We start from the raw sequence: 11,841 nt of genomic DNA, 5'->3' as shown, positions 1-11,841 counted from the left end.
TTAGGAAAAGAAGGAAAAAGAATCCTCAAGAACAAGCAAGTGTGACAGAGGAGATGAAGATCGTGGCAAGGCACTAACAATCTCATTAGGCAGTGATCATTATCATGACGCATGGATTCTTGATACTTTTTACATGTGCTCACATAGACATTGGTTTTGTAGACACCCCATTTTTCCAAGTTTGGACTAACGATAGGTCACCATGAGGATGGTTCTAATGATGAGTCTCAAAAGTTTTGGCACTCTGAATATGTTGAATATTTCTCTTTTATAAAGACAAAAAGTGGAAGAATTCCCATGCTTTGGGCTCTAGAAATACACCTAAACCCAGCTCAAAACTTGTCAAAAACTAGATCCCTATGATCAAGCTCAGAAACCAGCAAATACCAAGAATATTTCAAAGTTTCTAGAACACAGACGGGACTTACAATCGTAACTTCTAGCTAGAATTGTAAGAAGTGATTATTACGATGGTACAATCTAGCTCAAAAATCGTAAATTTCAAATTTTTTTACTCCCACTTTGAAAATTCACATATTTCTCTCCACTTTTAGCGCCTAGCGCCTATAAAAGGCCCTCATTCAATGAGTTCGGGGACAACATTTTCTAGTTTAAATTCTTCTAAAAGAGGAACAATTCCCTCACTTTGAGAGTTTGAAGGGTTCGGAATTCGTTGGAGATGACCGGAATCTGGCCGGAAGTCTAGCCATGAAAATACCAGAGAAGAAGTTGGGCCGGCAAAGGTTTTTCCGAGCTTCACCTACGTGTTTCCAACTAGATCCCTGAGGAACCGGAGCGGCACCCATCGGAAGTTTGAAGATCTGCATTTTTTCAGGTAATTTTCTTCCTTTCCTTCTCTGTAATTTCCAGTGCTTTCCTATTTTGAATTAAATTAGAGGGAGGGGGAAAGCCATGGAAATTAGGGTTCTAAGAACCCTAAATTCCATGTCAAAGCCCCAATTCCATTAGGACTAGGTAGTAGGAATAAATTTCTTTTTAAATTCTGCATGTCCTCTCTTTCTTTCTCTAGTTTCTCAAATCAGATCACGAGAACTACACGAGAACTACAGATATTGTTCCATAATTCCCATATATCTAATGAGAAAACTCAAGAGAATTTAAAATTTCAAATAAGATCTTGGACTGATACTATTTAAAATCAATTAATAAACAAAGCTCTGAAACCCTACTATCACTGGAATTTATTGGATACCTTAAAATCCAAAGAATTATTGAAGTTTCCCATGAAACTTCAAATTTACTATTCTGGAGATCATCTTACGATAGCAAGATGAGATATATGATCGTAAGTTTTGAAGTTCCCGGGAAATTCAAATTTAAAAACTGGCGGGAATTTCCAGATCTTACGATCCTAAACTATTGAGAGGATCGTAAATCATAGGACTTATGATTAGCCACGCTATCATCACTGGAATTGGTCCGATATCTAAAAATCTAGAGAATTGTTGAAGATTCCCATGAAACTTCAAATTTACGATTCCAAGATGAGATATACGATCATTAGTTTTGAAGTTCCCGGGAAATTCAAATTTAAAAACTGGTGGGAATTTCCAGATCATGTGATCGTAAACTATTTACAGGATCGTAGATCTTAGGACTTACGATTAGTGAAAGAATTTACAATCGTAAATTTTTTCAAACTAGAAATCTAGAAATTCTCGATTCCATAATCTAAATTTCATAATTCCAATGTCCAAATCCAACTAAGATTGCAGAATTGATCTGGTGACTGGGATTTCTCACGTAGGAATGGTGCATAACATCTTCCATTCCTACAACTAAGCCACGTATTCGGCTTCTGGTGACAAGATCACCAAAAGCAGAGTTGTCTAGGGTCCTTAGCCCACCAAGATGCTTCGTTATGTCGTTAGAAATGACGAAAATACCCTTTGACCATGTAGGCCTAATATTGCCGTGCCATTCTCGGCTTGTCGGCGTGAATTTTGGAGATGAACAAATTTCAAAGTCTACCTCACTGGGCTTGTCGAGTCCGAATTTTCTTGTTCATACAATGGGTTTTATATAATTACGAGATTAATGGGGGGTATTTTCTCAAAACGACACCCATCGTAACAGTCCGGTGGTTTGCGAGGATGCCGCGCGGGTGCTTGAAAATTGAAAGTTTTTTAATGACTTAAATACCCTTTCAGACTCATTTAAGAATATGGGGCACTTTGGTCATATCAGGAAATTAGTAGTCTCACATGTTCCATGTTTTACGGGTCAAATTAAACACCTATAAAAAAGGGAAATGTTATCAGCAATACGGTATTTTGATAATGGCACTCTCACTTCATTAAAAGTACTGTATCGCCCGCACCATAGGATGAACCAAACCGTCCATTAGATGGGCCACAACCTAAATAGGATGTGCCCCAAAAATTATTTCCATAGGTTGATCCTAACCCTCCGATCTATAGAGGGTTAGGATCAACCGTCTAACATTTAGATCGAAGGGTAAGGATCGACCTATGGAAATGATTTTTGAGGCACAACCTATTTAGGCTGTGGCCCATCTAATGGATGGTTTGGATCATCCTATGGTGCGGGCCGTACCGTACTTTTAATAAAGTGAGAGTGCCCTCATCAAAATACAGTAGTGCTGATAACATTTCCCTTAAAAAAAGCCTCCCTTTTTCCCGTTTATTTCAAGTCTACTAAAAGTGGCATTTTCCACATTTCTCAAGATTAAAGGGATACTTTCTAAACTCTCATGAAATGCTACATTAATCAATAATCATTGTTATTTCCTTCTCATCATTGATGTCGGCACTCGGCAGTCGGTACCACCATGTTTTGATAATGCCACTAAATCTTCTTGTCAAAGTTTATTACAGTTCCTGAAAAAGCTCTCAGAACCAATTAAAAAAGAAAGGACAAACTGAGTTTCTGCAATTATTAAAACACAGCCGTGCCAAAAATCAGTTCTCCTTTTCAATTAAATTTCAAGTGCAGGGGTATTTTTGTCATATTAAAAAAGCCGAATCGTGGCCATCTTCGATGTTTTAGAAACAAACAGGGGTTGAAAATCCCTTGCGTTTGTAACATGTTTAACTATGTGGGCATTTCCGGCATTTCAGGATAAAGAATGGGTATTTTAGGAAATGTACCTCTATAAATGGCCACTTTTATAGTTCTTTTCTCCCTCCAACTAATAACCTCACTTTGACTCTGAAAATGGTCTCACGCTCTTCTCATTCCCTTCTCTCATGGATCTTCTAAACCCTCAAAACCCTAGAAATTCCAAAACCAGAACCTTGAAATTACCTCTCACCGATCCTTTTACACAAAATTCAAATGGAAATTAGTGAAATCGCTTTCAATTTTCTACTTCCGTCATGGTGGGAGATCAAGATCGCAGTCTCGGCGGCGCTTTTTGTGATCGCCGCGTTTTCTTTTCTGACGAATTTCTCTTCTGAAGATGGAGGATTTGGAACTGATCGTTCCCTTGGCGATGATCCAGTCGGTGCCAAAGACGAATTTCTTCGTGATTCATATGACAAAGATAAGGTCAGTTCGTGATTTTTAGGGTGTGTTTGGTTATGATTCTGATTCTGTTTCTCGATTTTTATTTTGATTCTTTATTCTGTTTTTTATTCTAAAGAATTAGAATCATGTTTGGCAACTCAACTCAACTCAACTCAACAAAGCCTTCGTCCCAAACTAGTTGGGGTCGGCTAAATGAATCCTTTAGAAAGATTTCATGAAGAAGGTGAAAGGAAATCATGTTTGGTAACTGAAGTAGAATTTTTTTTTTCTATATTTGGAACAGAATCATGTTTTGGTGATTAATTTAATTATTAGTTACAAGTAGTAGAGAATCAAAAGATAATCAGTTAAAAATTAAAGCAATCAATTAACCAAAGGTAGATAATCGATTGTTGCCATTTCTTTTTCTAAGACCGTTGCCGGGCTTTGTTTATTCATGGGGATAACTGAATTCCAGTTTCACTTTGATGGAGTGATCTCTGGTTGGTGATTATGTATGAGACTTGAGTTTCAGATAATTTATTTTCTGGAATTCAAATCTTGGTTTTATATTTGAATTCTTTGGTCTTCCTTTACTTTTTGTTTTCTTACTGTAGTGTGGAATTGTTAATTTTTTCTCAGTTCTCAAATAGTGAAAATTTTTCATAGACATTTAAGTGTAAGCATTGAAACATGTGGAGGAGTCTGACGACGATACAAAATTCAATTTTACGATGCTGTTATGCTGGTTTTTTTTTTTCTTCTGTTCTTCTATTGTAGTATTTGGATTTCTGTTGACGTTTCTATACTGTTACCTCCATGCTCGTATAAGCTTCTATTTGGAGTTCTTGTTGTGCTACATGTGCAATTCTGACGAGTGATGCGACTTTTTTGTCAACTTCAAGTTCCAAAAGAGATTCTAAGTCATTTCAAAGTTTCTAATATTACACCTTAAGGAGTCGTTTGAACTCAAACTTGATTTTGTTGACTTGGTGCATTTTGGTGGATGCGATTTCAACATTGCATTTTGCTCTAGTACTTCTGATGGTTTCTTCTTGTAGATTTTTCTTTACATGAATGTGTAAATTAGAATATAGAAACAGAGCTATGGAAAGACTTTGATTTTGTTTCGCACGTACTTGTTTCACAATACTTTTTGTTCTTGTAAATTGTGTAGGTCCTAGACATGGCATTTGGACTGTAAAAGTTAAATAAATAGTATAATTCGTGCACAAAGCCTCATCAATGTGCTGCCAATTTTTTAATTGTTAGGCTGATTTAATTTGAAAAATAATGGCTTCCTCCATACTGATGTATCCCTTTGGTGAAGTGGGAAAATGTTTGCAAACCAATCAAGGGTTGAGGGCTGGTAATTCGAAAAATTAAGAAAACAAACATTGCTTTACTAGGGAAATGGTTATGGAGATTTGGGAATGAAGGGTCCCATTTATGGGCAAGAGTTATTGTAGTAAATATGGGGCTCTTCCTGGACAGTGGGAGTCGAAAGAAAACTTTAGACACCAAGGAATCTCAGTATGGAGAGATATCGTGAGCTTCAATAATGTGTTTTCTGCTAGGATGAGATTTAGAGTCTACTCAGGGGATAGAATCCAATTTTGTCTAGCTAAATGGTGCTCTGATAGTCTGGTAAAAGAATTGTTAAATGGTGCTCTGATAGCTGATAGCGTGGCCCAAAGACAGCTTAGTAAAGGATAAAATGGAGAAAAGAACGGGGTAGCTGGATGCTGCAGTTGAGAATGAATTTCTTTGACTGAGAGCTTGCATCTATCGCCCGTCTCCTGGAGATTTTCGAGAGGGGGGGGGTATGTGAAACAGAATGGGGAAGATAAAAGGGTTTGGATATGGAATACATTAGGTGACTTCTCAGTAAAATCATTCTATCATATTCTAGTGGCTAGCCCGACGTCTTCAAGGATAGCTAGAGTGTGGAAAATCCAGGCTCCTCCTAGGGTGTGCACCTTTGGATGGGCGGCTCTAAAGAAGAGGATTCAAACAATGGACTTCCTTCGCAGAAAGAAAATGCTCATTATTGACCACTGTACTCTATGCCTTGAGGCGGGGAATTTGTAGACCATTTATTTATCCATTACAGAGTTTGCTAGGGATTTCTTGAACAAATTATTAAGAGATTCGGCATTAGTTGGGTCTTCTCAGCTAATCTCATTGATTGCGTAGTAGGATGGTCAATGAATCCGTGGAAGAAAAAAGGTAAAATATTATGGAAGATATGTTTCCTCGCTACGATATGGGTTCTTTGGAAGGAGAGAAATGTTAGAATTTTCAAAGGAATTTCAAAGAGTTCTGCTTTTCTTTTTGTTAAAGTGATCGCTTTGATGATTGTGTGGGCCAAAGCTCTCTCTCAGTTTAGTTTTATCTCATCCTATGATCTCTAGGAAAGGTGGTGCAAAATATGTAGCAGTCTTACCAGTCGTAAAATTGTGCAAACATGATCTCCTTTGTCAGGATTCTTCAAACTAAATTTTGATGGGTCAAGTTTGGGAAATCTTGGCCTGGCTGCAATTGGAGGTGTTCTTAGAAATGAATTAGGGGAGGTCTTTGGGGCCTACACGGGTCCTATAGGATTGGCAGATTCTAAGGAAGCAGATGTGCGTGCAGTCCATCAAGGGTTGAAACTGGTGGAGTGAGATCGGTTAAAGAATGTGGTGGTTAAAGGGGACGCGCTGAACGTCATTGGCTGGTTAAGTGGATCTCAGAAACCGCCATAGAGATTTGACAGTCTATTTGATGAAATGTTTGGTTGGATGAAATCCTCTCCTGTGAGGTTTCAAAACATGCGCAAATCGGCTAAGTCGGTAGCGGATAGTCTTGCCAGAGAGGGAAGTCCTAAAGGAGTCCTTGGCTCTTTATGATTCTCTTCCTCCTTGATTTTCTATTTTTTTTCTTTCGACTCTCCTTTCTACGGATGCATTTGCTTTCATCATCTTGGTCCCCTTGCTTTTTTCTATAAATAAATTGGCTACCATTTTCAAAAAAAGTATATATATATATATGTATATATATATATAGAGGAAACTGTTGAGCTCACCACACTTATGGTGAGCTAGCTTGCCCAATCACATGGGTCCCACATTTTGGGGAGTGATCCAAACCATTCATTTGCAAGGCCTTATCATAGAGAAGGGGTGTACCAAAAATCAGCTCCATAGGATCATCCTAACCCCTCCATTTGTGGAGGACAAAAATGGGGCAGATTTGTGTTTGTCCATTTTTGTCCTCCACAAATGGAGGGGTTAGGATGATCCTATGGAGCTGATTTTTGGTACAACCCCCATCTATGTAAGGGACTTTCAAATGAATGGTTTGGATCATCCTAACAAAGTGGGCCCCATGTGATTGGGCAAGCTAGCTCACCATAAGTTTGGTTAAGCTCACCAACAGTTTCCTCATATGTATATATATATATATATGAGAATAGAGTTCCTAAGGTGTCACCTCATATAGCTTATATGAGGTGGCGCTTAAAAACATAAGGGGCCCACTTTGTTTGGATGATCCAAAGCATTCATTTGATAGGCCCTCACATAGATAGGGTGTGCCCAAAAAATCAACTTCATAGGATCATCCTAACCCTTCCATTTGTGGAGGTTGAAATGGATGGGTATAAACCTCCATAAATCTGCCCATTTTTAACCTCCATAAATGGAAGGGTTAGGATGATCCTATGGACCTGATTTTTTGTAGGTACCATATCCATCTAAGGGCCTTTCAAATGAGTGGTTTGGATTACCCCAAAAAATGTGGGCTCCTTATCTTTTGTGAGCGCCACCTCATATAAGCTATATGAGGTGACACCTTAGGAACTCTATTCTCTCTCTCTCTCTATATATATATATATATATATATATACACATTAGTAAAAAACCCAGTGCGATGCACGGGCCGACAAAGAACTGTACGGACCACATCATAAGTTGATCCAAACCGTCCATGTGATGGAACACAACATCAATAGGTTGTGCCCGTAAAATCATTTCCATAGGCTGATCCTAGCCCTCCAATCTATAGAGGTTTCCATAATCTATTGTTCGTCTGAAGGTACCCGGAATTTGTAAATATTTTTACAGGTGTGCGGAATTCGTAATATCCTTAAAAAATTAATGAGGAAAAGTAGTTTTTTCGTAATTGTCATATTTTGATATCTCTTCTTTGTAGTTTTTTCTGTAATTGTCATATTCAGGTACCCGTTGTTCGTAATTTTCCTCCCAAACTTTACTACGCAATGATTATTATTGCTAGCTTCTTTCTATACGTATTATTGCTAGCAACCTTTCAAGAAATAGTATTTTCGTGCAGTTTTTCATCACATATAATAAGACAAATCTCTGGATACATAAAATTGCAAAGGATGGACGAGACATAGCGTTTGGAGAAGGTGGCTAGCAAATCAAGGTTCGAAATTACCAGGGAGGCATTAATGCTACAGATTTTGCAAATAATTTCGAACATTTATACCGTTTTTACCCTCACATAGATAGTATGCACAGATATGTGGGGAGGGCAAAAAATGGTAAAAATCATCCACATTGACGTGGACAAAATTCTCTCCTTTTCTCTTCTGCTATATATATATATATATATATATATATATATATATATAAAGGGGGTGAGGTTTCTGAGCTATAGCTCAGATAGCTTATATATATAGGGTGTTCCTATAAATACACCATCTCCCATGTTGTTTGACTCATCCAACCCATTCATTCCATAGAACCTGACATAGATAGGGTGTTCCTAGCAAACCATCTCCATACAATCATCTTAAGTATTCGATCTGTACAAGCACAAAATGGACCCATTTTCTAGACGTCCATTTCAAACCTCCACAAATCAATGCTTACCATGATCCTATGGAGATGATTTCTTAGGGACACCCTATCTATGTTAGGTCCTATAGAATCAATATGTAACATAACCCAAAAATCATAGCTACCTACCCCATTTATATGAGCTACCTTAGATAAGCTATCTGAGGTATCTCTCAGAAACCTATATCTGATATATAAAACTGTTTGTGGAGGGGAAAGTGGGAAGATTTATGTAGAAATAGTATCTGTCCATTTTTCCCTCCACTTTTGGATGGGTTAGGATGACCCTATGGACCTGATTTTTGGTACACACCCTATCTATGTAAGGGCCTTTAAAATGAATGCTTTGGATCACCCCAAAAAGTGGTCCCACATGAGTTTTTGACTATCGTTCAGAAACAGTCCCCCCCCCCCCCCAACACACACACACACACACACACACATATATATATATATATATATATATATATATATATATATAGAGATCAAACCAACCAATTTAGTGGGTATTGTGAAATTTCATCCTCTTTTCCTTGGATGTCACTCAATGCAGGCCAATGATCACAGAAATCTTGTTTCCTTTCTTCTGTTGATGTGTACTCAAATACATGAACGGAAGACATCAATTTACGACTACGCATGGGTCCTGGTAGACTGGTGTTATCACACACATGTAAAAACTTCTGATAAATGAAAAACAGTGGTGGTTGTGGTTGGGTCATCAGAGGGGTAGGAGCAGGTTGTAGGTGGGGCCCAATCATACAAATTCTCCATAAAGAAAAGCAGCAAGCAAGCAAGCACCATTCAAAAAACAAAAAAAAAAGCAGCAAGCAACAGCTCCACCACCTCTGAGAAACACTAGAAGAGAGCCCATTTGAGGGAGAACTTGTCTTAAAGTTTTGAGGAAAGCAAGAGATGGGTACCATTGAAATTTCATCGAGATTATTTTCTCCCTTAATGAGTCTTACCAAAATATGAACTGTTACAACGACATATCAAACTGCATGTGGTTTGTTTTGGTTCGGGAAACATTAATTAACCCAGTAAACCAAGTCAGTATTTTGTTTTATGTGCTTCTCATATGGTTTGTTGAGGCTATTTATTTGGTTCAATTTAATCTACTAGTCTAACTAATTCAGCTACTTCATAGCTGCGAGCTTTTCATCTTGTCACAATGTGAGCCATTTATGTTTTCCACCATAGTTTTAAAACTCCGCGATGTCATCGTAGACTCCCTCGAGTCGACTCCCTTTTACGTTGGCCGTGTTCTGCGTTTTGTCGCGTGTTCCGCTTTTTGCCCTACAGAGTCAATAAAAACTCCTTTGAACTCTCCCGGATTATGACCACGTTAACCAAGTACTCATCCGTGTCAATTGAGTACTTGACCGCGTCATGCTGAGTCGACTAGGATTTTCTTCGGCCGTGTTCCGCGCCACATCCGCATTTTGAAACAAATTTCCAGCATGTAAGCACCCTACTATATTACATTTAGATTCATCAAACTTTGTATCACAGAGTTGGGGTTATGGTAGCTAGGTGGTGTACTATCAGATATTTTTGCTGCAAATTCTCAGACTCTTTAATTTTAAGCAGAGCAGCAGATTCTTTTTCTGAACGATGTGTAATGATGATGTAGATATATTGTGCCTTTATGATCGATACTTTGATAGCATTTTTAGATTGTAACACTTTCTGATTGCAGTGTTTTCATTACGTAATAACTGTTTTCTTCAAGTTAACGTTGTTAACCTTGTTATGTAGTTGATTGTTCAAGCTATGAAACTAATACCAGTTCTTACGTCTTCATGCTTTGTCCAATGATACACATTGCCTATATTCCAGTTTGCAATTTGTCACCTGTGTCATGCAATAATCTTCCCATTTGTTTGACATGCAGTTCTGCACTTATTTTGTAGATGGTCCAGTTGAAAGGAGAATCACAAGGCGCTTCTACATATGTCATTAAGGTATTTCTGATCTTATACAATCTACACGTAGTATTTTATATATATGTATGCTCTTCTACGTGAATTAGAACTATCATGCCTTCTCTTTTCTTATTTTATTATCATTAACTATGTTGTACTGACAGAAATGTGTTATTAAGTCTGTATAAATGCTTTACTTTTTATTTACACTGAAAAGGATATTAGTACTATTCATTTAATAAATATTTTTGCTTTTGTTTTTTAACAATGCTAATGGTTGTTTATTGTTTCAGTTGGAACTGTTAGCAGCAAAGAACCTAATTGGTGCAAACTTGAATGGAACATCAGATCCTTATGCAATTATTACATGTGGCTCACAAAAACGATTTAGGTGATTCCACCCTGTTTCCTGTCTTTTTTTTTTCCTCCCTTTTTGGGTGGAAGATGTTTTATTATACCTATTTAATTAGTAAAATGTGTTCCTCTCCTTTTTCCTGAGATGATGGGACCTTATGGGATGTGGGACTTGTCATTTTGGTATATTAGTTTAGGCTACTGATATCGGCACTACCATGTTGTAATAATTGCACAAACTCAGCTTGTCTTTTCTTCTTTAGTTGGCTTGTGAGAGCCCTTTGGGAACTGTAATAACCTTTGGCAGCTGTTTAAATAATAAAAAACAAGATGAGTTAGTGCAATTATGAAAACATGGTCGTGCAAACATCAGTAGCCTTAGTTTATTTATTCTAATAAATGTTACATTACTCTCTTTTTATCTATGAAAGAGAATTTGAGTTAATTTTCGCCCTGATGTTTGTGTTTTGTGGTAATGGATAATGTTTGTGTTTGGTGACAATTGGCAATTGATCACATATAAAGAGGTGCCATACTGCTGTGATGGAAACTCTCTGTGTTGTGTTTAGATTTATGGTGCACCTATACTTGAATCACTGGAAGTCCATTTTAACAGCTTCAAGCCTATGTCTTCTGTTTGTTTGCTTGGCATATGGGATTTCTTGGAAAATTTTAATTTATTTTTGGTTGGACATGAAATTTCCAGCTGCACACATGGTATTTCTAAATCCTGGCTTCTCAAGATTTTCGTTCTTTTTTTTTTGTTGCTGACACAGTTCCATGGTTCCTGGTTCAAGAAATCCGATGTGGGGAGAGGAGTTCAATTTTTTTGTTGATGAGCTTCCTGTTGAGGTAGGAGCTCTGAATATCAATAGATTGGCACAATGAGGCTACTTGTTTTGGTTATAAATGCTTAATTGTGGGAGATCTCATATTAAGAATTGATTTTATAATTTTCTAATATATTGTATCTTAGGCCTGGCCTTCTCAAATTCTCTTCACAATTCATTATTTTCTTTTTCTGTCCCTAGAAGGCCCAACATGAGGCAGGCGAAGCTATATCCTGATGGAGTCCATCTCTAGTCTTTCTTAGCCAGAAATTCCTCAGCTTATTGTCCTAATGTCAATATGAGACATAGGTAGATAGAAGAGCAAGTCAAATATATCCTTAAGTGTTGACACATGTATACAAGGTGGCATGGAGTCATCTTTGTCTTGCAGCT

The 11,841-nt window shown here is 37.5% G+C and overlaps 1 protein-coding gene across 3 annotated transcripts in view; it reads left to right on the top strand.

The window, feature by feature from the left end:
- The first annotated feature begins 3,169 nt into the window (after positions 1–3,169).
- Positions 3,170–11,841, top strand: part of LOC143861080 (BAG-associated GRAM protein 1-like) — a 77,544-nt gene continuing 68,872 nt past the window's right edge. For 2 of the 3 annotated variants that reach the window (XM_077371974.1, XM_077371973.1), the window contains exons 1-4: positions 3,170–3,531; positions 10,253–10,303; positions 10,558–10,655; positions 11,395–11,470. In XM_077371974.1, the coding sequence (XP_077228089.1) occupies positions 3,319–3,531; positions 10,253–10,303; positions 10,558–10,655; positions 11,395–11,470 (438 nt within the window). In that variant the 5' untranslated portion in view covers positions 3,170–3,318. Of the gene's footprint in view, positions 3,532–10,233; positions 10,304–10,557; positions 10,656–11,394; positions 11,471–11,841 lie in introns of all 3 variants that reach the window. The other variant, XM_077371975.1, reaches the window with a different exon arrangement.

This window comes from Tasmannia lanceolata, unplaced genomic scaffold, assembly GCF_043159265.1.
Source record: "Tasmannia lanceolata isolate RefF3 unplaced genomic scaffold, GAP_Taslan_0.1 ptg000037l, whole genome shotgun sequence".
NCBI classification, from domain to species: Eukaryota; Viridiplantae; Streptophyta; class Magnoliopsida; order Canellales; family Winteraceae; genus Tasmannia; species Tasmannia lanceolata.
Note: the sequence above shows the minus strand (reverse complement) of the source record. Positions and strands in the feature narration are given on the sequence as shown.